At 49.5% G+C, this 27,688-nt stretch overlaps 10 protein-coding genes across 10 annotated transcripts; 6 read left to right on the top strand and 4 right to left on the bottom strand.

Annotated features, from left to right (window-relative positions):
• Positions 1 to 579: 579 nt before the first annotated feature.
• Positions 580 to 1,566, bottom strand: N7511_001615 (RTA1 domain-containing protein; the record flags this gene model as incomplete). The annotated part of the gene is made up of 3 exons (XM_057124040.1): positions 580 to 1,046; positions 1,102 to 1,350; positions 1,419 to 1,566. The coding sequence occupies 3 exons, from the start codon at positions 1,564 to 1,566 to the stop codon at positions 580 to 582; spliced, it is 864 nt and encodes a 287-aa protein (XP_056989773.1).
• A 729-nt stretch (positions 1,567 to 2,295) lies between these two features.
• Positions 2,296 to 3,278, top strand: N7511_001614 (RTA1 domain-containing protein; the record flags this gene model as incomplete). The annotated part of the gene is made up of 3 exons (XM_057124039.1): positions 2,296 to 2,449; positions 2,516 to 2,764; positions 2,821 to 3,278. The coding sequence occupies 3 exons, from the start codon at positions 2,296 to 2,298 to the stop codon at positions 3,276 to 3,278; spliced, it is 861 nt and encodes a 286-aa protein (XP_056989772.1).
• Positions 3,279 to 3,774: 496 nt separating this feature from the next.
• On the top strand, positions 3,775 to 5,286 carry N7511_001613 (MFS transporter; the record flags this gene model as incomplete). The annotated part of the gene is made up of 1 exon (XM_057124038.1): positions 3,775 to 5,286. One exon carries the CDS (start codon positions 3,775 to 3,777, stop codon positions 5,284 to 5,286), a length of 1,512 nt encoding a protein of 503 aa, XP_056989771.1.
• A 1,714-nt stretch (positions 5,287 to 7,000) lies between these two features.
• On the top strand, positions 7,001 to 7,585 carry N7511_001612 (uncharacterized protein; the record flags this gene model as incomplete). Its single annotated transcript, XM_057124037.1, has 1 exon — positions 7,001 to 7,585. One exon carries the CDS (start codon positions 7,001 to 7,003, stop codon positions 7,583 to 7,585), a length of 585 nt encoding a protein of 194 aa, XP_056989770.1.
• Positions 7,586 to 7,668: 83 nt separating this feature from the next.
• N7511_001611 (ATP-binding mismatch repair protein PMS1) lies at positions 7,669 to 10,971 on the bottom strand (the record flags this gene model as incomplete). Its single annotated transcript, XM_057124036.1, has 4 exons — positions 7,669 to 10,565; positions 10,632 to 10,718; positions 10,782 to 10,878; positions 10,933 to 10,971. The coding sequence occupies 4 exons, from the start codon at positions 10,969 to 10,971 to the stop codon at positions 7,669 to 7,671; spliced, it is 3,120 nt and encodes a 1,039-aa protein (XP_056989769.1).
• Positions 10,972 to 11,210: 239 nt separating this feature from the next.
• On the bottom strand, positions 11,211 to 12,807 carry N7511_001610 (serine incorporator domain-containing protein; the record flags this gene model as incomplete). Its single annotated transcript, XM_057124035.1, has 4 exons — positions 11,211 to 11,927; positions 11,975 to 12,563; positions 12,617 to 12,696; positions 12,757 to 12,807. 4 exons carry the CDS (start codon positions 12,805 to 12,807, stop codon positions 11,211 to 11,213), a joined length of 1,437 nt encoding a protein of 478 aa, XP_056989768.1.
• Positions 12,808 to 13,638: 831 nt separating this feature from the next.
• N7511_001609 (uncharacterized protein) lies at positions 13,639 to 15,439 on the top strand (the record flags this gene model as incomplete). Its single annotated transcript, XM_057124034.1, has 5 exons — positions 13,639 to 13,713; positions 13,773 to 13,844; positions 13,894 to 14,026; positions 14,074 to 14,178; positions 14,229 to 15,439. 5 exons carry the CDS (start codon positions 13,639 to 13,641, stop codon positions 15,437 to 15,439), a joined length of 1,596 nt encoding a protein of 531 aa, XP_056989767.1.
• Positions 15,440 to 16,309: 870 nt separating this feature from the next.
• Positions 16,310 to 17,296, bottom strand: N7511_001608 (putative GATA transcription factor (AreB); the record flags this gene model as incomplete). The annotated part of the gene is made up of 2 exons (XM_057124033.1): positions 16,310 to 16,984; positions 17,069 to 17,296. 2 exons carry the CDS (start codon positions 17,294 to 17,296, stop codon positions 16,310 to 16,312), a joined length of 903 nt encoding a protein of 300 aa, XP_056989766.1.
• A 1,765-nt stretch (positions 17,297 to 19,061) lies between these two features.
• On the top strand, positions 19,062 to 21,431 carry N7511_001607 (1-phosphatidylinositol 4-kinase LSB6; the record flags this gene model as incomplete). Its single annotated transcript, XM_057124032.1, has 2 exons — positions 19,062 to 20,552; positions 20,601 to 21,431. The coding sequence occupies 2 exons, from the start codon at positions 19,062 to 19,064 to the stop codon at positions 21,429 to 21,431; spliced, it is 2,322 nt and encodes a 773-aa protein (XP_056989765.1).
• A 2,528-nt stretch (positions 21,432 to 23,959) lies between these two features.
• N7511_001606 (uncharacterized protein) lies at positions 23,960 to 27,222 on the top strand (the record flags this gene model as incomplete). The annotated part of the gene is made up of 2 exons (XM_057124031.1): positions 23,960 to 24,380; positions 24,434 to 27,222. The coding sequence occupies 2 exons, from the start codon at positions 23,960 to 23,962 to the stop codon at positions 27,220 to 27,222; spliced, it is 3,210 nt and encodes a 1,069-aa protein (XP_056989764.1).
• Between the last annotated feature and the right edge of the window lie 466 nt (positions 27,223 to 27,688).

Genomic DNA, 27,688 nt, shown 5'->3' with positions numbered 1-27,688 from the left:
GTAATCCCATTGCTTCTTCTGTTTCAAGTTTTTCTTCTTGGGATATTAATTTAATAATAAATTCGTGCTTTTCGTAAAGATACATCGAGTTGAAGACTTGTGCCGCGAGGGGCTTTCCTGGGAAATTGAGTTGAACGAAATGATCCAAGTCATAACCACTTGGTTATAGGAGACTTCGTGTCGAGTCGGGCCTTCAAAATCCTTACATAGTATCTTTGTTAAGCCGCTCTCATTTGACTGGCAGTGGCAGAGATATTATTGATGAACTGAGACTGTTTATTGCAACATTCGCGGATGGTATCTTGACACACCGACTATAAGTCTGATAGTATTGGTATCTTTAGTTTGGACTTCATCTAATCCATGAACAAAGAAATTCCACGGCGTCTTTAACCTTCATTTCGGGTAAACTGATAATACAACTTGCTGGGACACTACATCTCACAGCAATATCACGCCAACGTATGGGGAATAGAATAGACAATTTCGACTTAATGGCAATTAACATGATATATTAGACATTTTGCCGAAAGCATTGGGTATGAATACGTGAGTGTCGTAATAAACTAGCCTTTGCTTCTATGCTTCACTATCTCTCATCTCCAACGCAGACTCTGGGACAAAGTCGCGGGTTATGATGACTTTGTCAGAGTATCGCGTCCCACGGCCAATGATGCAATTCACCTCACTGGGATGAATGATATGAAGGACCATCATCACCACAAACATCAACAAAGCATCAAACACGTAGATGAAGACTTCCTGCTTCATGAGGTATCCATCATATCCCTGTAGATACTCTACAACACGAACAATCGAACGAACTAGGATCAACCCACTGGCGATATAGAGAGCGGTCAAATGGCGGTGCCATAGGCTCGAAAGTTCGCCAGACCGTGCAGTAGGCTGTTTTTTGACGCGAAGTTGGAAGACAAGAGCGCTGACGACGAAGAAGCCGAAGAAGATAATTTGCACGAAAAGACCACCAATAATGATCCGTTCGCCCGTAGAGGGATTATCTGTATCCTTGACCATGATTCCGGCACCTAGGGCTTGGTAAGTTTCGAATCAAAATAATTTATCATAGTAGAGAAGACGCACCCGAGGCTTGCATCAAGAAGGATAGCACATCACCCGCAACAAAGATCTTGGTTAACCATTTGAGTGGAATTAGAGAAATTTTCTCCCCATCTAGCATGAAGATGATCCGCCCGAGAGTCATGTATATGCTCGCTGCAAGGAACGCCGGGGCGATCAAAATAAGGGCACTTTGCATAATGTAAGGGCCCGTGGTGTAGTTGGGTGACTCAGTCGATGATAGCAGACGGCCAATATAACCGACAGTTTCCACTAGAGACGAAGTATAAATTAGAAAAGCCTGGCCCAAGAAGAGAATCTGATATGATATCTGAACTCACTGATCGTTCCAATCACGAATGGAATCATAAACCAAGTGCGTGTGCGCAGGAGTTGATAAAAATGGAGCAAAGTGCTCACCCCCATTAGCCCCACGAAGATGCCAGCGGCTGGGGCTGAGGGGGTATAGTAATATAGGGTCCACTGCATTTTGAGCAGATAATGCTTGAAAGAAGAATATTTCGGTGTGAGAGTCTTGTCGAAACCTCGTGGGTACTAAGAAGCATTTATAGACAGATCATTAAAGGGGCATTGTCGCAGCCTAATTCAAGAGTACGTGTACCCATACTCTCCCATATATTGATACTACCGTATCTCGTTTTGAACTCTATGTTAGGAAAGGCTGCGGGAAAAACAGACGCAGAGTGTCCCAGGGCAGCCAGTAGAGCAATGCCCCTTTGGGACTAGCGTTCGTACTCGTAAAATATTCCACTTGCAGGACCACGAAACGACATATGATTGGATGAAAGTTGCTTCAAACTGAAATCTATAGTATGGATCAATATTCTTAGAGGGCTAGAGGCTCCTAGTTTGAGCCTTTCGTAACCTTTTGACCCATCGTATTCTTACCTTGAATGGAGTTAGTCTTGACCGATTTCCACTAATCATTCTTCTAGTGGAGCTGATGCATTTCCGTGGGGACTCCCTGGTGTCCAGTCAAACTAGCTCAAGATCGTTGCTCGACCAAAGAAAGTGAGTTGCAAGATGAAACAGACGAGTTTTCTGACAAGTAGAGCTTATAGGAGTCCTTGACCTGCATCTCTGCTTAAATCTTTGATTTCGCTCTCATTTTCTGAACCAGCGCTACCTCGTGTTGTCCTTTATTTATCAATTTACCAACTCTCGTTGTTTACTGCTTTAGCGAACAGAACTTTCGAAATGTCTGAAGGATTCAAGTTATACCACTATAACCCATCTGCCGGAGCAGCGGTGCCTTTTGCAGCCATTTTTGCCCTCAGTTCCGCTCTACACATCTGGCAATTGGCTCGGAATAGATCATGGTACTTTATACCATTCGTTCTTGGTGGTCTCTGTACGACTATCTTTCTTTTTCCTACGTTTAATCTCTATGATGCTAACAAACTCTATTCATCTGAAGTCGAGGCTCTTGGGTACGTCGCTAGGTACTTAAGTGCCAAACAAACCCCGAATTGGACAACGAAGCCATACATCGCACAGAGCTTGATGCTTCTACTAGCTCCCGCATTCTTCGCCGCTTCTATATACATGATTCTCGGACGTATCATTCGTCTGTTGAATGGAGCCTCCTGCTCACTGGTCCGACCGAGCTGGTTGACCAAGATTTTCGTGACAGGAGATGTTCTCTCGTTCTTTATCCAGAGTGGAGGTAACTTTATCGCCTTGCCTTCATATCTAAGTGACAAAATAGCTAATCGAACGTAGGTGGTGGACTGCTTGCAACAGCAAAAGACAAGTCCAAGGTCAATCTTGGAAACAACATGATCGTGGTCGGACTCTTTGTGCAAATTGTATTCTTCGGGTTTTTTATCGTCGTCTCCCTCGTTTTTCACCGTCGAATGCTTAAAACACCTATGCACGCTGTAGGCGATAGCACGATCCCGTGGAGTCGTTACATGAAGATCCTCTACATTGCAAGCACTTTGGTCATGATCCGATCTGTTTACCGAGTGGCCGAATATGTTCAGGGCACGGATGGGTATCTTCAAAGTAAAGAGGTCTTCATCTACGTGTTTGATGCGGCTTTGATGCTTATTTGCTGCATGCTGTTCAATGTGTTCCACCCGAGCAAGCTTCTCTCCGGGATCCGTAACAAGGGAGATGCGGCGGATCTCGAGATGTTGAATCAGAGTGGATATACTGGGTATACTCGACAGGGTTAAATTGGGTTTATTACCATAAGACTCTCATCTGCGGCCGGAGTTGCTGACGGGGGAATATTTGAGGCTGTATTGCGATATACCAACATGAACGCTAAGCCTTTTGGGGACGGATGTCAGCCGTTGCACGTGATACAAGATCCCATTTTCCTTCAGATGCTTGGCCAAATAGAGATATCTAAATGGGTTGGTTTAGACTGGGAAGCATTTTATATCTAGATCAATGAGATTGTTTGAGTCTGGTCTTTGCAACATAAGTGAAAGATGCCTTATGAAATCAAACCTCTGCGCTACTATAGACTTCGATTCTGATTACATGAGAGAATGCCAAGACAGATGCCTCATAAACCAGGCCTCGGTCTTGATATACGCAATTCGGGATAATCTCCACAACTTCAAGGGGACGAACACATCATCATATATATGCTCCACGAAGCTGAGCTATATCCTCTTGGTCTATATCTCAATATCACTTGCTCGTCCAGAACTGGTCGACATCATGGCAGAGAATAGCGGACATGCTGTGACTTCCCGACCTAACTCGGCGGACGGAATCGCCCAGAACAATCAAGTAGACGAGACTACCGCCCTCTTGGGTTCAAACACTCAAACCAACTTATCCGATGGCGAAAGCATTGACGAAGATGATGATGAGGGAAAGCCATTGCCCAAGGTCCAAATCCTGCTACTCTGCTACGCCCGAATCATAGAGCCGCTGGCCTTTTTCTCTATTTTCCCCTACGTCAACCAAATGATTCAAAGCAACGGTGGTGTTGCAGACACAGACGTAGGCTTCTACAGCGGTCTTATTGAGTCATTGTTCTCTCTCACGCAAGCCATTGTAATGATATTCTGGGGTCGAGCAGCTGATCGCTTCGGGCGGAAGCCAGTCCTAGTCTTCTCCTTGTTCGGCGTGGCCCTGGCTACAGGTCTCTTTGGCACGGCAAAGACCATTCCCCAAATGGCCTTGTTCAGATGTATTGCCGGTGTCTTTGCTGGCACCATTGTCACTATCCGTACCATGATCGCCGAGCACAGCTCACCAAAGACCCAGGCCCAAGCTTTCAGCTGGTTCGCCTTCAGTGGAAACTTGGGTATCTTCCTTGGGCCTCTGCTGGGTGGCGCCCTCGCCGATCCTGGACGTCAATACCCTGGTATCTTTGGATCCGTCCGATTCTTCCAAAACTACCCCTACGCGCTTTCCAGCTTGGTAGTGGCACTAGTGGGATTAACGGCTGCCATTTCTAGTGCCTTCTTTATTGAAGAGACATTACAGAAAGACCCAGATACTACGGACGGCGAGGAGGAGACAGCATCCGACGTGCCAGTGCACAGAGCCGAATTGTCTACCTGGGAGCTTTTGAAATCCCCGGGCGTGGGCATGGTCATCTATACCTATGGCCACATCATGGTCCTCGCATTTGCATATACCGCCGTTATCCCCGTCTTCTGGTTTACGCCCGCGAGGCTAGGAGGCTACGGCTTCACGCCACTTCAAATCTCGCTGATGATGGGTTTGAGCGGCGCCGCCCAAGCTGCCTGGCTCCTCCTCGTGTTCCCACCGCTCCAGCGAAAGATCGGCACGAACGGGGTCATCCGTCTCTGTGCCACAGCGTATCCGTTCTTCTTCCTGTGCATTCCATTTGGCAATGTCCTCCTGAGGATGGGGACCGAGGCGTCTGTCAAGGTCTTCTGGGTCTTTGTGCCGCTAGTGCTAGTCATCGGCTGCGGAGTCAGCATGAGTTTCACGGCAATCCAACTCGCTGTCAACGATAGTGCACCCTCACCAAAGATCTTGGGTACGATCAACGCCCTCGCCTTGACTAACGTCAGCGCCCTCAGGGCCTTTTGTCCTGCTCTCTTTACCTCTCTCTTTGCTCTGGGTGCGAGAACCCAAGCCGTGGGAGGTTATGCCATCTGGATCCTGATGATCATGGTTGCTGGTGGACTCACCGTGGTATCGAGATACCTCCCAGAGCCCCAGAAGAACCGCAAGCGCCGCAATCTATAAGAGTTTTGACACGACCTTGGTTTGTGGAGTTTAAAGTGTGATCAAGAGTTGCCCAATGGTGCTCTTTTCTCTTAGCAACCGCTGCAAACCATGAGTTCTGGGACTGAAGCAATTTGGAGCTTCACTGCATATAAGCATGGCTATGTAGATTTGCCTACTATTTAGCTTAGACAAACATAACTGCCGGATTCAAGATCAATTATGGAATTGCAATGGCACACGAGAGGCTGTCTCATCGACCTTTGTAGCATCCGAGTTCTTCTGTAAGGTGAGACCAAGTCGGGGCTGGCTGTCATGTCTTCCTTGTTAGTCGGATAAGCTGGTTCGCAGCTTGAGATTGTTTCAATCGTAGAGTAAGTGGCGAAATGTCAAATAATTCCAGTCCATTGCAAAAACCGAAGCGGGTTTCTTTGTTAATTGGCGTTGTAGGAAGTGCAGGAAGACACTGGCATCGTATATATTGATAGCATTGTCTGCAGTGATAGCCTCAGTTCAGCTTCTGTAGGATGGTGGATTAGGCAGCAAGACAAAGAGTTGCCATTGTCAGTTCCCTTGAGGAGAGTCACGTTGACTTGGGCAACTGCGACAGGTGCTGGCGCTCCCATGATGTGTCCCAATCAGGAAGTCGCCAGCTCTCCCCCAACCTATGTAAAAATCCCTCCCTCTCTTTTTCTCTTTCTCTTTCTCTTCTCCTTCTCATCCTTCCTCTTCCCTCTTCCCTCTTCTCTCTTCTCTCTTCTCTCTTCTCTCTTCCCTCCTTCCTCCTTCCTTCTTCCTCATCCAAGCTCAACGTAAGTCTTGTCTCCCCTCAAGCTAACCTTCTTCTTCACTCAGTCTGCTCAGGACTGCTCCCATTTCCCGAAACATAGATTTCTCACCGAAACGATGCCGAGTATGCAGTCCTCTGTTGCCACAACAAGGGTCTCGGAAACGCTAGAGATGGGAGGATTGAACCGCCCACGCCAAGGCTTGCCAGTGGGTATGGGCAAACATTGCTGGTAGAGGTGAGCGTGATCTCTACTCTGCAAGCCCGGGGTCAGTCTGAAGTCTCGACCCGTGAAAGTGATGGGCTGTGGGACTGGGAGACGGGTAGCTATTCTCTGTGGGCACGAGGGCGAGAAGACTGCTGAATTGCTGGCACAGGCTCCAAAGCTTTCCATCTTTGGAGTCCTGCATCACTCGGCAGATCTATCATTGACTTTCCTTTGTAGCTTGAGTTGGTCTTGTAAGTGATTGTGCTGGCCGCAATCATGATCTCCTTGACTATTCAGGCTTCGGGAATATATTTCTTTTTGTAAATCCTCGTGGTGTCAGCCAAATCATGTAAACTTTAGGAGAGTGTTGGCATATGAGTGTATCGAACTGAATACTCAAATAGCTTCCTTCTTTTCTTTTGCAATTCTTCCAATGTTTTAGCTGGTAGTCTCCTATGTCCATGTGGTAACGTTGAATGACGCAACTCACTGCTCGTGTACCTGGCGAGGCTGTCTAGGCTGTCATCTACCCACACTACCAGGCTCAGCCCCATCTAACCGACTCCCCTCCACACCATATATCTCCGAGGGTCAACAGCAACGCAGACCCACACGGGAACGCACAGACCAACCACATGGCAGGTGGGGTTCAAGCTTAATCGCAACCAAGATCCAACAATCCATCTACAAACCATTACAGTATCCAAATAGTATACCAAGCCCCCATAAATAATTCCGAAATGACGGACCAGACCCTGAATCACTCTCACCCCCTCTCGCAAACCCCAAATTCAGAGCAAACCCCAAGTCCAACAACAGACCAACACCAAAAAGAAGCCCTAGCAGCCTTCACAGCAACATTACACTCAGTGGGCACAAACCTAGAAGCACCACTCCGGGATCGAGCAAGCAATATTCAATCCAACGCCGTGGCCCTGGACCGACAACAAGCCGAACTAGCAGAGAATACGCAGCGGCTGGCGCGGCAGAATGCGCAGTGGCTGGGCTTTGCGGATGAGACGAGGGATGGGTTGAAGGAGATTGGGGATGTGCAAAACTGGGCGGAGCTGATTGAGCGAGATCTGTTGGCGTTGGAGGATATGATGGATTCTGTGGAGGGACGCAGACGAGGGAGTGGGAGCGGGAGTGAATCAGATTCGGATCGGGGGTCGGAGGAGGATATGGATCTGGAGAGTGATGAGGACGGTGCGTTTGAGGGACATGGTGATAGTGCTGTTAACGGGGGCGCGGATGGTGTTGTGAATGGGAATGGGAATGCAAAGAAGGTGGAGCGGCCGGCCTGGAGTTGGTTGCGATGGTGGTGATTGGTCTTTTGATCTGTTCATTTGTGTTTTGGATTTGACTGTTCATACTATTACACATTTATATCACACAGTATCTGGTTTCGCTATGCCACTTCTTCTTCTTCTTCTTCCTCCTCTTCCTCGTCATTCTCTTCTTCCTCTGCAGCCTCCAAGTACTGCTTCCAAGGGTCCAACCCTTGATTCTCATCCTCATCCTCATCCTCGAACTCGTTCCATCCATCCCACTGTCCAAGACTCATCAAATGCCGCATCGTCGGTCTTCCATGCGGACAATTCCACGGTTTATCAATAGTCCCCATATTCCTCACGACACGCTCCATCTGCCGCCCCGTCAAAGTTTTACCGATCATAATACTAGATCGACAGGCACGCATAGCAAACATCTTGCGCACTTTGCTCGGTCGCGGGACGGAGACTTCATGCGAAACAGACTCGGACAATAGAACAATGAGCTCTTCCAGATCCCTTATACCGAAAACGACTTCCTTGCTGAGGGGCAAAGAGACTAATTGACAGCGACGGCCGATGGGCTCGTCGCCGCTTTCGTCGACAGTCACCACAAACCCGTTTTTCTCGAGTGCCGCTCGGTTTTCAAGAACAACTTCCTCCTCAACGGCGGTGAGGTCGAGGCGTTGCGGGCGAACAAGACGTTGGTTCTGTACAACGGTTTCAGATTGTAGTCGTTCAAAGTTGAACTTCTCATCTGAAGCATGTTGGTCGATGATGAAGAGTTCTTCGCCATCTTTGGCGGGACGCACGGCGATTATAAATCCGAGATTGAACTGACCAATGATGCGCATCTGGGCGAAGTCTTTCTTGCTCACAGTGAGGGACAGTCGGTCTTCGGCTGTTTGCTCGTCAAAGTCGGAAGCTTCTTGGTCCGTTGGCCTGGCACGCTTTTGCAGACCCTCGCGCAGTGCTGCGATTTGGGACTGGAGTTTTGAGACGGATCCATCGACTGTGCTGGCGAGGTGAATAGTGGCATCACGATGTGCGGCGCCCTTATTCATCCTATTTGCACGACTGGCGTTGTCTTGAGACGAAACGGCGGATTCTTCGGCTTCGTGGATCAAGCGTTGGACAACGGCCTCTTCCCGTGATTTTTTCTCGGCTTCATTGAGATTTTCGTTCGCGTCGGTGCCATCTCTGTTGGGTTCTGTTATCTTTTCTTCCGACTCCGGCGGATCTTGTTCGGTAATATACTCGGCGTTTTTAGATGGCTCGGCCTCGGGTTCTTCATCGCCATGTCGAGTCTCTTGCGTCTGCTCAAGCTCGATCTCGCCTTCTTCATCTTCCTCCATCGGCTCAGCCTCACTCGCAGCTTCTTCTTCTTCCTCTTCTTCGAGAACATCTGCGTCGTCAACTTCCTCGTCTGCTTCTTCTTCTTCGTCCTCCTCCTCATCGTCCTCTTCCGCCTGTGATCCTGGCGCAGCAAATGCCTGCATGTGCTTTCCGAAGATATTAGGCCGTGATGGAGTATGAGAGAGCCTCTTTCGCCGCGGTGTTTCTCTCAGGGGAGGTGGATCTTCAGATGCCCGCTTTCGTGGTAGACCACTGCCAACCATGGAAGTGACAGTTCGATTGCCAATAGTTATAGTAGCCATTTCAGCAGGCATTCGTCGAGGTCGCATCCTATCAAAGGCATTCTGAACGACATTTGGTGTTTCTTCTGAGTCGCCGCGTCGGCGACTAGGAGTCTCATCCAAAGCTGATAATTGGGAGGATGGATCTTCTTGTGTTTGCTCATCTTGTTCTTCTTCTATCTGAGAGGGAGCCTCTTCGTTGTCAGTTTCACCGATGGTCGATTCCGGCTCATTCGCAGACGGGATTGGAGTCGCAGCCTGAGAAGGCTTCGATGCAGCTCGTGGCATTCTCAAAGACGACGCTGGAGAAGGTGTTGCTTTTGATGGGCTTTCCATGCCTTCTTTTGAGCTCATAAAACGATTGGTTGCGCTCTGCTGACTAGCAACAGGTGTTCCCGCTGGACTATCTCTGCTCTGACTTGGACTGGAGCTGTCCGCTTCAACACTTTTACTGAGCTGTCGAGCAGTGATGAATCCAGGAAGTGATGCCAACGGCTGTTGCTTTGCAAAAGTCTTGGACTTGATCTGCGACTGCGGCACCGTCTGATCTGTAGCTTCAAATAATTGCGCAAGACACTTCTTTAGAGACTCAATCAACGCCCCCGCGTCATGTAGCAAAATCATGCGCTTATCAGGCGAGACATTAACATCATAAGCATCCGTGTCCATTTTGAAATCAGCAAAGACAAACGGCGACTGGGAAACGTTGAAAGACTTGTAAACTTCATTAAAAGCCTTTGCAATCTGCGGCAGACCACAGGGGCGCGTATTAACAAAGAACATCTGTCGATCAGGCGTCTGCCGTCCCTCCCCAAAGACCGGCTTCGAGATATGACCCTGAACCTGGATTTTATTCAGCCCGTCTGCATCTCCAGCCCGCTTCATGGCAGTCGAAGGCTCATACTCCAAATCCAGATCCAGCGCAATGAGCGCCGAAAGCGTCTTGGCACCGTAAACATTGGCGATATTTTCTCTCGTAGTTGCATTTCCATTTGTAGAAAAGACCACTACGTTCCGCGTCTTGCCAACCGTATTCTTAACGCTGAACTTGACCCCGGTGCTAATGCAAGCATAGGCATGAAGCAGATTCAACACCTTGCCATATTCCCGTTTGATATTCTTCTCTAGTTCGCGTCGGCGCACTGGGAGTCTCTTGAAAATGCCTTCAACGGATGATGTTGTTCCTTTCTGCCCAGCGACGATCTGCGGTTTTCGCAGCTTTCCGGATTGCTCGAAATCAAGTCGGCTCGCGCGTGGAACTTGCTGCGCCTGCGCGGTTATGATGTGGAAGTCGGATAGGGCGCACAGCGAGGATATCGCCTCGCCGCGGAAACCGAACGTGTTTAGACTAGCGAGGTCATCGTAGGTGGATAGTTTTGAGGTATAGTGTTTCAGGGCTATGCAGCAATAGCATGAAAGTATTAGCAGAAATACAAGCTGCAAACTGTGAAGGATAGACTCACCAACGTTCTCATAGTTCTCCGGTGCGATTCCGCTGCCGTTGTCCTGCACTTCGATTAGATCCAATCCATTATTCTTGAATCGAACCTCTGTCGAACTCATAGCGTTAGAGTACAGCTTCTAGCCATATCCTCCCTGTTGATATCGCCCACCTATTGAGGTTGCACCAGCATCGAGACTGTTTTCGATGAGCTCTTTGGCGACGGAGCATAGGTCAATGATGACCTGACCGGATTGGATTTGATGGACCTGGCAAACGCGGTGGTTAGAAAATTCCAGTAGAGCAGTGATCAAGAGTCATACCGAGCGAGCCTCGATGGCCTGGATGGTCGCCATGCTCATTACATGGTGACTGTGGTGGGTTGGGCGCGTCGCACTTTACGCGTGGGTTTGCCAAGACTTGATAAGATATGACTGACGTCTCCGAGGCTCGGTTCAAGTTGTCTGCCTGTCTATATTTACATTCAACGTTTGCGTATCACTGACATATTTGCTATTACAGCTATAGACAAAACAACTAAAAACAACCAAAGGCATCAAGTTTCGCTCTAAACGCCAGTTCAATCACGTCATAGACATATCTAGTAAACACCAAAGCGATCCGGCAGAAGAACAGGCGCAACCAGGGTCCACAAGTAGATAGCATAGCAGACCCAGGAGCTCACGATCTTCACCCAGCTAGCCCAGTATGTGCGACCAACTGGAGCAAAGTCACCGGTAGTCTCGAGTGACAGTCCCTGGACCAGCAATGTGGCCACCCAAGTTGTGGCCAGGAAAAAGATAATGTGGAAGAGGGAGTAGTTATACTGGGTGGATCCACGCTCATCATCTTTGGCGGTCTCATACTCGTCCTCATCGTCGCTGTCATCCAGAGCACTGGCAGGCAGACTACCACTTTCAACGGCGGCCCGGAGGGCTTCGGCGCGCATCTCACGACGGGCATTGGGTTGCTGGGTAACCAATCCGTGTTCATTGTCATCTGGACCCAGCTGGATGTAGCTGTGGCCACCCTTGGATCCCAGCGCGATCCCTTGTGTGGCAGCGCGAGTGGTGGTGTATGCAATTGTGGCCATGGTGACGATGGCTCCGATCACAATAGTGGCAGTCCTGGTTCCGCGAGACCGGATGAGGGGGTTGCAGTTGTTGTCATCAGGCTCCATCGAAACGGCAGACATGGTGAGATAAGTACAGTAGACAGTGACCATCGCAGCCTGAGCTAATCCCGCACGAGAGTTAGACTCCTGAACTGCCGGTTGGACCGAGATGAAGGAGATGATCAGGAAGACAACCAAGTTGACCTGCAAGAGTCAGTTTTGTGTCAGAGGCGGAGAGCGGATAAACTTACGGTGATAGCAGCTTGGTTCATAGAACATCCGCTATTGGCGAAAAAGATATACATCAGAATGGTCATGACAAAGGATGCCAGGTACATGCCCAGGGTCGAACCGATAAGCAGACCACGCCACACACGGGAATCGCTGTCCTCAATCTTCTGCAGACACAATTCGGCCCAAGAGTGCGCAAGGTCCACCAGTAGGATCAAGCCCAGAAGGAGGAAGAGCATGGCGCAGAAGAAGGCGATATAGTTGCCGTAGACGAAGAAAAAGGGCTCGGGGATGAAGAACGACATAACGACGAACGCCATCCAGAGAATGATCTTCGGACCCCAGTATCCATTTTGAAGGGAGGCGCGACTGTCTTTCGAGCTTTTGACGCCGAGGAGCAAGAGGGCGAAGATCAAGTGGAAGAGACCGAGAGCAAAGTTGATGCGATGAACCGCAACCCAACCGTGACATTCCTTCCCGTCGCATCGAATCTCCATCCAGTCGAGGGTCAAGTGTTGCAATTTCTTCAGCGCCCATGGCGTGAGCATAATCCAGGAAATTATCGAGTTGATCAAGAGGATGAAGGCATAGGCAATTCTCGTCGCCATACTGTTTTGCTGGTTAGTCCGGAATCTCTGCATTAGGCCGTCGCTGATAAGTACCTGTTTTGAAACTTCCCACAGGCGCTGCACACCATCGAGCACGTCGCTGCTCCACAGCATGATGTTCCGATTGTCACGAGCTGGTTAAGAAAGGCAAGTCAGTCAGGCTGCAGGGTTCATTGCGATAAGCGACAACATACTGTCCCAACACTCGGCACGGCCAAAAGTGGCAGAGAAAGGAGGGCACCCATGTTGGGAATTGTCGGTATCAGTTCTACCAGCCCGGTGGAATTGTTTCAGGTTGTGTATGTACGCAGATGCAAGTGCGTGAAGTGTGGAGAGGAGCAGTTGGAGATGGTCACCTGGTTAGGCAGTGTCCCGGGGCCGCCTTCGTCATGTTATGTAAGCAGCGTCCGGGACAACCTTGGAAACAACTACAGTAAGAACTCCAGGGCTTGGAATGTGATTGGGACTTGACACAGCCCTAAAAGGACCGAGATACTCTTATCGACTGAGTGCTTTGGAGATTTTACCGTCGAGTGGTGATCAACTAGGGTGGTGACGTATAGGAGGAGCTGGTTTCGCAATATTTCAAGATACTGAGGTGCATATGCAGCTGTTATCTAGACTGTTCTCCCGTCTATGCCGAACTTCCTTTCTATATATCCTTGCCATTGCCATTGCCGTTGCCATTGTCAACTCTCCCAGTTATCCTCTCTTAGCACATCTGACGTTCCGACGCGGGTCAAGTGTCCACAGGTGATCTCCAGATTCCTTACCTAACGGGTCCCCCCCAGGCCCGATTACGACGCTCCTGAAAAGTCCAGTTGGCCTCCGATTTCCGTTTCGGTTCTTTTACAAGATCCATTCGTTCCTTTCTTTCCTTTCGTGCTCCCTCACACACTCTCTCGCTCTTTCTCCTTGAGCCTCTGTTTCTTTTCTCTTGTCCTCCAATGTCCTCCCCGTAACCCTCTTATCTATCCTAATCGTTACCACACTCCGACCTCCGACCTCCGATCTCCGGCCCCACGCGTACTGGGAAACACTTGGGAGGACATACCGTATACCTTACAATCGAGAGAATGTCGCTCCATAAAACTGCCCGGACTATTTCTGTTATTGCGGGGACGCTGGTCGCCCTGTCATGTGGAACAAATGTGCGTGATATCTCCGATCTTATCCCCTTCCAGGATGATTAAAGTTAACAGTATGATAGTATGCATACTCCGCATGGGCGCCGCAATTCGCCCAAAGGATGAAGCTTTCCTCGACGGAGAGCAACTTGGTTGTGAGTGGTGCTAGAGGGGTCGCGTGGACAGTGTTCTAATAAGCTCTAGGGTGTTGCCGGAAACTTGGGCATGTATGCCATGGGAATCCCCATGGGCCTATTAACTGATGCGCGGGGCCCCAGACTGGTCACGCTGGTCGGTTCGATCTGTTTGGGACTGGGATATTTCCCGATCTATTTAGGTATGCCCTACTACTGCCGGTATACTTGACAGCGCTGATCTTAGCAGCATATGACCATGGCGAGGGATCCATGCCGATCATTTTCCTATGCCTATTTACTTTCCTAACTGGCATGGGTGGCTGCGCTGCTTTTGGTGGTGCTATCAAGACAGGTAAGTTTGATGGAACATATGCTGGGGCTAGGGTTAACCAAATATATCAGCGGCATCCAACTTCCCCGATCACCGCGGCACAGCTACTGCTTTCCCGCTGGCCGCCTTTGGCTTGAGTGCTCTGTTCTGGTCCAATGTATCCACGCTCATTTTCAAGGATGATACCGGCCGATTCCTATTACTCTTGGCCCTTGGTACCTCGATCTTGTCCTTCGCCTCAATTCCATTCCTGCGAATACTCGCCTCGGAGCCCTACTCAGCTGTCCCTCACAATGCATCCGAGTCTAACAGGCTACACCATCCCACGGATCTCCGATCTGTGCCAGAAGATGTTGAAGACTCTGGTTTACATGGCTCGACTGCGTTCGAGCACGGGCAGCATCCCGCGCACGCTCGTTCCCAATCAAACGTCTCAAATCACAGCAGATCGCTCGGCCATGACGACGAGACATCATCCCTAGTCTCAAAGAATGACCACCCCCGCCCATCATTCGACACTCTGGACGATGACTTCCTAGACGAAGTAGCGGACGAATCACACCACCTTGACATTAGAGGCCTAGCAATGCTGAAGCGCGTCGAATTCTGGCAACTATTCCTGACAATGGCACTCCTCTCCGGAATTGGCCTGATGACAATCAACAACATCGGCAACAGCGTCAAAGCCCTATGGCTCTACTACGACGACAGCGCCACAGACACCTTCATCCAACACCGCCAAGTAATGCACGTTTCAATTCTCTCCTTCGGCAACTTCCTCGGCCGCCTCTTCAGCGGCATCGGCTCAGACCTGCTAGTCAAGAAACTCGGCATGTCCCGCTTCTGGTGTCTTTTCATCTCCGCCGTTGTCTTCACCCTGACCCAACTGGCTGGTACATCAATCTCAAACCCAAACAGCCTGGTTGTCGTCTCGGGTATGACCGGCATCGCCTACGGTTTCCTCTTCGGCGTCTTCCCTTCCCTTACCGCTCACACTTTTGGTATTGGTGGCTTATCCCAGAACTGGGGCGTCATGACCCTCGCCCCCGTGTTCAGTGGTAATATCTTCAACATTCTCTACGGAAGCATCTACGATGGTCACTCTGTTGTCGGAAAGGACGGCGATAGGGATTGTCCCGATGGTCTGGGCTGCTACCGCTCGGCTTATTTCATGACTTTCGTCTCCGGTATCTTCGGTATTGCCGTCTGCCTGTGGAGTATCTTCCGCGAGCGCTCGATTCATAATGCCATGAACATGAAGGCTGGTCACCGGCTTGCGTGAGCTTTCTTCATTGTTTATAGCTATATGACTGGCTCATGCCTTATCTCGTTCGATTTTCTCTATATCTTTCTTTTTCTCGTTTTTTTTTGATATCTTTTCGTTTTGTCATGATTTTCTTTGTATAGAGTGCATTTGATGGCATGTTACATGTCTGGTCCTGGTACTAGATATACCCACGATGCATATTTTCTCTTGACTTATAGAATTTCTTCTTTGCGTCTGGCGAATTTTATAACATCGTTCTCCCTCATTCGTGTGTCAGCTTCGATTTCTTGTCTTGCCTCTACTGTAGGTTAATATCAAGCTTATTCAATGCCTTCGTGTCTGTGCTCTTATACAATGCTAGCGACGATCGGATATATACGTCCAGGTAGCGCAAGTTGAACACCGCGTTGGAGACACAGATTGTTGGGACCAGAGGCCGAGATCAACACCAACTAAACATCACAGCTACAAAATATATCAATCTTACATCCTCCCAACCAGTAGAAGAGGAATATGAATAATATTGTATTAGAAGCATAGGGAAATTCGTACAACGCAGGGCAGGCAAAACAGCAAATTATAACAAGAGAGGGTTTGCAAAACATCCAGACGTAGGGAAAAGAGAAAAAAAAAGAGAAAAACAAGAATTGAAACCATTCGAAGTATGAGCTTTTTTTGTTAAAGCTCCAAGCCAGTGATGACAACGGAGCCATGAAGGGGTGAAGGGTATCAAAAAAGATCAGAAAGGAATCGGGATGACACCCGTAACCGAGAGACAGCGTAGAAAGTCAGAAAGTCAACAAGCTACGGTATACGCGTACGAAACACATTGGTCGAGGGATGGATAACTGAAGCTGAGGTAGGGTTGAGGATGGCGCGACCAAGCTACACGCTCTTGGGAGATTGCGACTTGGTGTGGGATTCTTCACTGGTTTCCACCATGTCTGAAAGGCGAATCTTCTTGGCAGATGGCTCGCCGGACTCGACATCGCCGGCGCTGCTGGTTCCAAATTGACGCTCAAGATCGCTGACGCGACGCTTGAGCTCATCTTCGCGGCGCTGTGAGTCCTCGAGAGATCGACGAAGGCGGACCTCTGAGTCTCGCACGATCATTTCCGACCGGCGCGCGCTGGCGTCGCTCTGTTCGAGTTCTGTCACACGGCCGCGGAAGAGCTCGTTGACGAATTCCAGTTCGCTGACACGGGTTTTGAGGGATGTGTTGAGGGCCAGGAGGCTTTCGAAGGTGTGGGGGGAGTCGAGTTGGCGGTCGACTGCTGACGGGGAAGGTTGGCGTATCTGTCGCGAGGGGATGCTACTAGATGAGTTCATGCTATCGCCCAGGGTAACACTATCGAACATGTGCTGAGGTGCGATATTCGAGTTGTGCGCGTGCATTGAGCCAAACCCAGGTGTCTCGGTCCGCGATACGGGGGAGTTCGAGCGATCCGAATGGCCCGGGGACATCTTTCGCGATGCGCGACGGTATCCATGTCCACCGAGAGGAGGAGTTCCGGCCTCTGATCTAGATGGAAGACCATTGGTATCGACAGGGCCGCCAGACTAGGTTCACAATCTCGTATCAGCACATATCTTATCTAGGGCCAGATAGAGGCTGGAGAGCGAAATTTTTGATCGCAAACTCACCTTGCGTTTTGGGCCTTGGCCGGTCTTAACGCGATTGCGACTCTTGATCACATCGGTTTTCAAGCTTATCGGACGTGGACGGCCATGAAGTTTCAAGAACAGTCCACAGGCGTTGCAGAGGACCGAACCTTGTTCGTCACGTCGCCACAACGGAGTAGTAGAGGTGCCGCAATTTTGGCAAACGGGCTGTAATTGGGTACGATTGCCGTCAGTCAATGTAGTGGCCATGGTGGAAGGTGAGGAAGATGGAGAAGATAGAATGATAAGATGATTTTGAGTCGATAAGGAAAGGGAAAAAGCGGGTGCACGGTCCAGGTGCCAAGACCCGAGATAAGCGGATTTCTTACAGGGCTCCCTCCGGTCGTTGCGGCGGGTGAGGTATAGGTCATATTGGCCATGCTCATACTGGCATCGCTCGAGGATCTAGATACGGGTTAGCAGGTTGAACATGGACAGGCTGGCATATTGGCCATTGGCCATTGGCAATTTGCCAATCTGGTGAGCTCGCAGCCTATAGCCTCTCTCTGATACAGCTTATGCACGGAAGAGGGGCCAGGTTACTGCCATATCACTGATATTTCAAGATTACGCAAGCGCGATGGTCTGTAGAACCACCTGGGCTGGTAATCCAGTTTGTCTTGTATGCCCTCACGTACCGGAGATTAGAGGTTGGTGCTGAAGCGACAGAAGCCAAAGCTGCCAGTCCGGGAAGTGAAGTGCTGACAGAGGTCGAGCTATGATAATCACTATCGAACTTGGTCACGCTTTTTATATCCGGCAGTGTGGTAGAATAGGGTATCGATCCGTTGGAGGGCTGACGCGTAGCAGAGGTTTCGGACGGAGAGTCGTAGGGAAACTCGCGGTCTTCAGGCGAACCGGGTTTGAGAGCCGGATCAATGGGCGACGCCCTATATAGGATGGAAGCCACCGTGGAGGTGGGAAGGTGGGTGTCGATTGAAATCCGGTCGTGAACCGAATTTGAGGACTGGGACGACAGGTATCGGTCGAATCACGCGACAGTCGCAACCGAGATCAGTACACTCGGAGAATCAAGAAGTAGATAAATCAACAGAGACCACTGCGGCAAAGCAATTGATCGGATCAAAGGCAAGATCTCGCAGCTACTCGAACAAGACGCACAACGGTCAATTGTCGAATAAGGAGGAAGGGAAGGAGAGGACGGGAGAGCCCCGAGGTTTAAACCAAAGATTAAATCAAGAGAAAAAAAAGATCAAATTAGAGGCATTAAGATCATCATCGAAGGTGGGAAGGGGAAGAAGAAGATCTTATCCTCCGATTGTTATTATCGCGTGTCTTATCGTTGCTTATTTAATACATGCCTACTAAGTACCTAGGTAGCGACAGGAATGCCCTGCCTCCTCTACCATTCCCCTGCCACTTAAGACTTGAGACCTGCAGTCAATTGAGTTCTGCAGATCTCTACTACTTTTCTAGACCGGAAAAGACCAAGGTCGCCTGTGTAGAGAATATGAAGTAAAACATGAGGCCCAAGTGATCCATTGACTAGACTTGAGATAGGATAGGTATGTAGAGGGAGGATTCGTATTTGAAGTCAACTTAAGCATTATCAATTCGCTATAACTGCCGTTCCAACCCATATAAATCAAGATCATAAGGAGAGACAGACCCCTTTTATGCTTAACAACTACGTAGGGAGTGGAGACGTGGCGGTGCGTATTGGTATTTCCGTATTTAACACGCCGGACCTGCCAACCGCAAACAGCTGGCCGTTTCTGCCCGGCTGACAGGTTGACCGCCTCGGTAAATTAAGGGTATCCCGTACCCCGAAACGCCCCCTGCCCTGGAGCGTCTGGCCCCAGTGTCATTTCAGCTGCTTTCACCTCTAGCCGGTCTTTTTACCTCTTCATCCTCTCTTCTCTTCTTTGTAATGGATTAAATCTCCTTTTGTTGCTTGTTTGCCGTCGTTCTTTCGCTGGCTCTGTCCATTGCCCCCTTCCATAGATCCATCACAATGCCGAAAAACCGCCCTGCCACATCGGGATACGCCCGACTCGCCCAGGAGGAAGAGGAACGAGGCTATCTTCATGATGATTCAGAAGAAGAGCAGGGTGCTCTGTCGGTAGCATCCACTTCCGCGCCTCGATATGCCCCCATCTCCTCTCGAGCCCAGATGCAGGCATCCGGTCTCCATTCGCCCAACGGTCATCGACGACGACATAGCGGATATCAATACCCCCGGGGCCGCCGAAACTCTGGTGTGGATATCAAGGCTATCAATGCGCGTCTCGAGAAATGGGCGGATGAGATTGCCTCCAAGTTCAAGATCAACAGAGTCAAGGGCAAGAGCTATGAGGAGGAGAAGCTAGAGATTTATCATTCGGTATTCCAGGCTCCTCCAGGTATACGCCCGGTGAGCGCTGAAACTCTTGAATCGGATGAATTTGAAGGCGAGCAACGGCGAGCCCGAGCCGAGTACGAGGAGATCGTTGAAAGTGTTCGCCTGGCCATTGAACTTGACGTACACCCGCGAATGATCTCACAGGGAAGTTCAGGCAGCTACTTTGCTCGAAACCCAGAGGGCAAGGTAGTGGGTGTGTTTAAACCGAAGGACGAAGAACCCTACGCCTCACGAAACCCGAAGTGGACCAAATGGATTCACCGCAACTTGTTCCCCTGCTTCTTTGGCCGGGCCTGTCTCATTCCCAACTTGTCCTACGTCTCAGAAGCTGCGGCATACGTCCTCGATTCTCGCCTGCGCACGAATCTCGTTCCTTATACTGGTATTGTGCGGTTGTCCTCCAAATCCTTCTTCTATGATTTCTGGGATCGACGAAAGGCATGGAAGGGCAAAAAATCATTGCCTCCCAAGGCAGGAAGCTTCCAGGTTTTCCTGAAGGGTTTCAAGGATGCCAACATCTTCCTAAGAGAACATCCGTGGCCTGATCAAACCAACACCGGATTCCGCGCTGAAGATGCCCCGAAGCGCAAGAAGCGGCCATGGAACGAAGCGTGTCGTCCATCAGGGACACAATCAGATGATGAGGATGACGAAGATCCTGGCTACGTCCCCTCGCCCCCCCCATCGCGCGATCCAAGCGCTGAGCGCCAATTCTACTGGACGGAGAACCTCAAGCAATCGTTCCGTGAAGAACTGGAGAAACTTGTAATCTTGGACTACATCATGCGAAATACCGATCGAGGCCTTGATAATTGGATGGTCAAGATTGACTGGGGGACAGAATCGGTCTCTATTGTGGCAGACCCTCCCAAGAACAACGAGCCACAGCCTAGACATGATGAGGATGAACTTTTGCCTCCGCCTCGTCCAGTTTCTGTGAACTCAAACGGCGCGCGAAGCCCGAGTGCCCCTTATAAACGACATCAAAACATGATGGCAATCAGTCGCACAGGAACCCCGCTAGCTTCGTCTGAACAATCAGCTTCTGTTCAACTTGGTGCCATTGACAACAGTCTGTCTTGGCCATGGAAACATCCTGACGCAGTAAGTTCGCTTCATCTGACCAACGTGGGCAACACTAACAATAGGCAGTGGCGCAGTTTCCCCTTTGGTTGGCTCTTCCTGCCAGTATCCTTGATCGGGCAGCCCTTCTCGCAAAGAACCCGAGACCACTTCCTCCCTCTCCTTACATCGACAGATTGGTGGAGCGGAACACAAATGGCTTTGCGCGGCGTCTTCGCGCAAGATGACGATTTCAAGGAGAGCATGTTTGCCCGCCAAATTGCCGTTATGAAAGGTCAGGCCTGGAACGTGGTGGAGACATTGAAACACCTAGATCACGGTCCGCTCGAACTTACTCGTCGGACCCGTGTTTGTGTCTGGGATGATCTAGTTGATGTCCCCGTCGCCATACCAATGCGCGCGCCTTCGACCGACAGGCAAAGGAACCGATCTATGAATTACGACCCTTATGAAGAAGAGATGGACATCGGTGCATCCGCCTCTTCCCAACCAACCCCAGCAGGGGAGCACGACTTGTTAGGATTGAACTCATCGCCCAGCGACCTCCCTAATCCAAACCGCTTCGAGCTCTCTCGTGGTCGTGCCGACGGAGACATTGGCGGTTCGATCGGTAGTCCAGCTACTATCAATGAGCAAGACGTCCCTCGTAATCCCGACAGTACAGCTGGTGGTTCTCTCGACGGGTGGCCTTCACTTCCCCCACGTCCTTCTCAAAAGCACCGCAAACAAGGCGGATCAATTTCCTATCGTGTTCCCCATGTCAACACATTTGGCAGCGATGACCTAGAAGGAGATCTCGGCTATGCCGTTGCTGAGGGTATGGAAGGCAATCAACGCAAGGTGATCGTGGAGCGCCTTGAGGCTGTCAAAAGCAAAAACCCCGTCTTCACTTGGTGCTAAAATTATGTGGTCCCTGCGTCCTCTTCTGTTTCTACCCTTTTCACGTTTTTGCATTGCTTTCCTCTTTAATATGCCTCATCTTCTGCAGCAGTGCCTTGGGCGGGAAACAGGCATCCAATTATCCACGTGCCAGCCCTCGATTTCCCGTCCAAGACATATTCACTGCGCTTCTGTTTCTGTCACCTCACACACACGTCCTCTACGGGACATGCTCATGATTTGGGGAGATTCCCGTGTTGTATATAGATCTTCTTTGGCTGTTCTGGTTGCCTTGGGTTGTGGCGCATTGATTGAGCGAACTGCCTCATGTAGCATATATGACGAGACTTAATTCTATGATACCTTCATCGTCCCTTCAGTGTAAGATTTTAGGCTATTCTTAGAGGAGTTGGTATTTTGTAGATTTGGTGATTCTTTGGTCGGCGTGCGATCGCTTGCCTGCCTGTTGGGGTAATTATGGTCAGGACACGGCTGACCATTTAATTTTCTAGAGTAATAGTCAACTTTGCAATTGCCACCACTGAGAATAGGTACGTCTGTCCCCTCAGGAGATATGATCTTTGATATGCAGAGTCCGGCTAATATAGATCATGCCAGTCTCCACTATGAGCGATGAGACGCGATAACATCATGGACATCACAAACACACCTGGGCTAGACTCTAGTAGGGCTGATAGCAGCTATGTTCTTCAGGCACATAACGTTAAAGCCTATCTACAATATTGAGGGAAACGTTGCAAGGTCTCTAAGTGGCCATTTAGATCTTCTAATCTACAGAATCTCGCCTGGGAGACCAAGCGCGGGGACGTACGCATGTCACCCTCATCAACCCTTTTCTTCTTTTTCTTCTTTTTTATCTTCTCGACGCGTTGCTTCTTTTCTTCCCTACAACTTATGTCTCCTCCCTATACCCCCGCTTTAGCGTTACTGAATGCGCCGCAGCGGCTCCAAACGCGGCACTGATAAGATCCTTATCGGGCGATTATCCGAGACTGAGGTCATTTGCTTCAACTCTGCCTCTACAAACGACCCGAGAGAACAGTTACGCGGCCATCCGAATCAGTGACTCGAACCCAGCAAATACCTTGTGAATCTTCAAGTGCCCCCTTCGATCCTGTTATCATCGAACCCCTCCAAAAAGAGGCAAACGCCAAGGCACCGAGACGATCGCGACCAACGAATCGATGCCTTAACCAGCGCGATAAATATAACCCAGCACTACAAACAGAAGAGGCACGATCTCAGCCAGTGCTTAGTGTCCATTATTGTTAAATTTCAATGCCGAGCGAGATCCTGCGACTCTCGCGTCTGGAAGGCGCTCCCTTCGTTTAGCAAACAATTTGCGCCGCCATCGCGTTCGAGCATTAAACGGTACTACATTCTCTCGAGAGTTAGATTTTTGCCGCTGTCAGCCACAATATCTGGTCACGCGCATAAGCTACATATCGCTCGCCGGGGGATATCTCGCGAATCGCCGTCGAGTCTACAATACAACCACAAACCACCTGACTTCTGTGAACATTGTTCACAGTCATTAGAAGCCGTCAAACTTTCACTGATAGTGACTCGGTGCAGATTAGCCCGCTCATAGTTTCTAGTGAGTGATACAAGCCCTTGAACTTTACGCTTTTTCGCCAGCCAAACATTTTCTGTGAAGCCACTGACAGTTGCATACGCCAGTCAGTACCTACGTACATTCACTCTAGTACACTCGATCCAACACTCAAAAATCATCAGTTCAGAACTTGTGCATTTTCACGGCAGGACGGGTATCACTCCACAACAGATTATACGTACATTTACTCAAGCACTTACGTGCCCTGACTTTGGTACCATTATTTGAACAAATCGTCATCTCGAATCTTCGAGAGCCGATAACGAAGATGGCATCCCATCCATACATGCTCATGGACCCCAAGGGCTATAAGAAACAGACCCAAAACAATGGTAATCATCCCGCTCCATCTTCACTTTCCCCGACATGTGATCATCTGGAAACAAAATCTCCCAATATGCCCTATGAGTTTTCACGAGACTCTCCTGGATTTTCAAGTTCGTTTTCAAGTTCGTCTCTAGCTTTTGTATCGCCTCTTTCTTTTCCGCTTCCGTCACATGAACCCTCTATGTCCCATCCAGGTAATATGTCTATGACTACTGGAGGCGCGCGATTCACCTCAGTTGATACAGTTGTTCCTCTCATCTTTGATTCACTTTTGTACCAGGTGGATAGCACCTCCACCACTAGCGAAGGTTCTGCTGCTTCACTTGAGGCCCTTCTTCCTCTTGCCCTTCCCTACCCGTTACGCAACATGAACACAATTATGACATTTGACGATGCCCCTGCCGCCTCAGATGAGACTCATTGTCCTACTTCACCTTATTACTCTAATCTCACTTCACCTTTCCATGACTCCTTTATTTTCGTTGGCGTGCCACATCCCATGCCTGTGGAATCAACATTGAATATCGGCTAACTTCTCGAATCTACAGGAAGACGCAAGAAGACAGATACTTCCTCATCCCATCCGATGGCACCACCCGGTACTGCCACCCCAAGCTTTCGTGGTTCTTCCCCGGGGATGGGGTCTCCAAAGCCATCGACGAGCAGAGTCTCCAGCCCAGCCCCGAAATCAGAGTCCAATCTGACCATCCAGTTCACCACGAGTCTTGATGAAGCCAATGAAAGTGACTCGAAACGAAGTCACTACGAAATGAGTGACGAGGAAGATATTCGTCGGCCCAATTTTATCGAAGACATCTATGGTGTAGAACAACGCAAGAACCCACCGACAAAGAAGGTCAAAACCGACAACACAGACGAACAGCCCAAAATGGCCAACACGCCGATCACAATATCTGGGGATACTGGATTGGGCAATTTCATGAAGGAAGGGGAAGGAAAACAGTTCACAGCCGCAACTTCTTCTACTGTTGTTGATTTGACCGCCGGTAAAGTATTTCTCATCTTTAAATTTATTCACTCTTGACTAACTCTGTCTCAGATACCGCCAATCCGTCCAACGATGACGATGACGACGTGCAATGCACAGGTTCCGCAGACCTTAGCACCCAAAAGGTCTGCTTTGGGAGGATTGAAAATGCTTTCATTAATGCCCATACTGTACCTCGTCCTCCACCAAACCCTGCCTTTGACGACTTTTTGTCTGGCTGGCCTTCGATGAGGCTTGACCTTCGACGCCATGCTGCGAGTGATTTTCAAATCGATGCTATTGATCCTTTTGGGACCATTTTTGGCATGGTTGATGCAAAGACTGCCATGGGACTTTGCCCATTGCTTGACTCCACTGCACAGCCCGTGGAATTCACTGCGCGGCTTGACACCCGGAAGAAGCTTGCAGGAGAAGTGGCCAATGAATCGACATCTGGTATATACCGTGCATCCATCAATCTCTATGGCCAGAGACAACACGCCAATGCAATTGGGAAATTCCTGGGTCAGAAAAATATATGGCTAGGCACTCCGTCAGCCGTGGCCCAAGGAACTACGGTTTACAACCCCCACGTGAACGTGCGCCGTCAGATGAACGCAGCAGCAATCGCAAACAATAATGCTACTGCACGCTCAGTCCCTCGATATGAGGTTCGAACTGCCGAGGAGGTGAATGATGCCGTTATGAAGATGTTTGATCAGCTCATCACTAAGGACATCCCAACTAAGGAGCCAACTTCCCACATCCTGACACCCCTGTTGCCCCATCAGAAGCAAGCGCTTTGGTTCATGACAGAGAAGGAGCAGCCACGCAAGTTTGGCCCCAAAGAAGAAGACAACAACTCATTGTGGCGAGAGGTCCGCAGTGCTGATGGGAAAACTCGATACCGCGAGATCATCACAGGACTTGTTCTTGATAGCAAACCCGATGAGTCCCTTGGGGGACTGTTGGCTGATATGATGGGCTTGGGCAAGACCCTGAGCATTCTGTCTTTGATAACTTCCTCTCTTGACTCGGCTCTTCAATGGAAAATGTCGGCACCCCACCCCCGCCTTGTACGTGCGATTCCAGGTATTCGCAACACACGCACTACGCTTCTGGTTGTTCCTTTGAGCGCCGTCAGCAACTGGATTGCACAGATCGATGAGCATCTTGCGCCAGACAGCATCAAGTGTCATACATTCCATGGCCCAAATCGCATCACTGATTTGGACGAACTATCCAAATTTGATGTTCTCATCACCACCTACAGCACGATTCTCAGTGAAATGAATGGGCGAGGTTCCAAGCGTGGACAAAGCCCTTTGAGGTTGATGAACATGTTCCGCATTGTTCTTGATGAGGCACACACCATCAGAGAACAGAATGCCAGACAAACAAAGGCTATATTGGATCTTAACGCTGAGCGCAAATGGTCTGTGACTGGAACTCCAATTCAGAATCGCCTGGAAGACCTCTTGTCCGTGACCAAATTTCTTCACATTTACCCTTACAATGAACGAAGCAATTTTGTGCAGCATATTTTGAGTCCTTTCAAAAGTGGTGATCCTAATGTTCTCGCTAGCTTGCGAGTTATGGTGGACTCTTTCACTTTGCGCCGTGTTAAGGACAAGATCAATCTGCCACCCCGCAATGATAACATGGTCACAATGGATTTCACCGAACAGGAGAAGCAATTGCATGAGTTCTTCCGCAATGAGTCCAATGTTATGATGCGTGTCATTGCTGGAGAGACGAAGAGCAAGATGGGCGGCCGGATGTACCATCATGTTCTGAAGGCCATGATGATTCTTCGCCAAGTCAGTGCCCATGGAAAAGAGCTTCTGGACATCGAGGACCGCGAGCGGATCAAGGGATTGTCTGTGCACGATGCAATCGATCTGGAGGAAGGTGAACCGGCTGAGACACCTGCAGCCCTGGACAAAAAGGCGTATGGCATGTTCTCCATGAGACAGGACATGGCAGAGGATCTGTGTGCAACCGAAACCTGCAACAAAAACCTCGAGCCAATCCTCGCTGCGAACGGAGAAGTAGACCCCGATGCCCCAATGGCAATCTACCTACCCTGTGGCTGTGTCTTCTGTCCAAACTGTTTCTCTGGTTGGAAAGAAGTGTTCGACTCAGTCTCTGAGACTCCCATGGAATGCCCCGGCTGCAAGGGTTGGACTGCTATGGCCTACTCAGTGATCACGCCTAATGGTCTCGGTCAATACCAGGCCCAGCAGGATCAAGAACGCCGTGACCGCCAAACTGGGAAAATCGGCAAGGTTTTCGGTGAATATGAGGGCCCGCACACCAAGACCATCGCATTGGTCAATTATCTGAAGGAAAGCGTCGAGGATAGCAAGAAACTCAAGGGTGAATCACCCATCAAGAGCGTTGTCTTCTCCGGCTGGACCTCCCACCTGGACCTCATCGAGATTGCCCTGCGAAATAACGGACTGAACGGCTTTGTCAGACTGGATGGCACAATGACTCTCGCTGCACGAATGAAAACTCTCGAGCTTTTCGCAAAAGATGATTCAATCACCATTCTCTTGGCTACCATCGGTGCAGGTGGTGTCGGTCTCAATCTGACCTCCGCGTCGCGTGTCTTCATTATGGAACCACAATACAATCCCGCTGCCGTTGCTCAAGCTGTTGACCGGGTCCACCGTCTCGGACAAACTAGACCTGTGGAGACATACCAGTTTATCATGAAGGGCAGTATTGAGGAGAAGATCCAAGAACTCGCCAAGAAGAAGCAGCAGCTCGCAGATATGAGCATGAACCGCGGCAAACTGGATAAGCGGGAGGTTCAGGAAGCTCGCATGCGCGAGTATCGTTCTCTCTTCAAGTGATTGCCATGGCACTCTCTTTTAAATTCTTTTCTTTGTTTCTGTTTGCCTTTTTTTCCTTTTCTCATTCTTTTGTTTTTCCTATGACACACCATCTGGTTCTTCAGCTGTTTCCTATCTCATTTGATTTCTTCGGCCTAGATCCTGGCGGCATGATGGTTTCGTTTACATGATACCCGGAAAAGGAGAGGCGTTCATATTTATCTATTTTTCTCAGCAAACCTCTTTAATTCATGGATCCTTCTTGAGCATACTGAGGGTTTCTGATCTTTCTTACTTATTTCTGCTTAAAGCCTATTGTATGCGAGCACTATATATGACCGCTTGATTTCCTGATAGATCGTGCTGTGATATATATTTTTATCATTCTTGATTTGTTGTCATCTCGCTGCGCTTTTTGTCGACGCTGTTATAGCTCTAAGCTAGGTGAAATTACCATAAAATGGATCATATAACACCAGCCTTTGCG

The sequence above is a fragment of the Penicillium nucicola genome (assembly GCF_028828085.1).
Source record: "Penicillium nucicola strain IBT 29836 chromosome Unknown utg000001l, whole genome shotgun sequence".
NCBI lineage: Eukaryota > Fungi > Ascomycota > Eurotiomycetes > Eurotiales > Aspergillaceae > Penicillium > Penicillium nucicola.
Note: the sequence above shows the minus strand (reverse complement) of the source record. Positions and strands in the feature narration are given on the sequence as shown.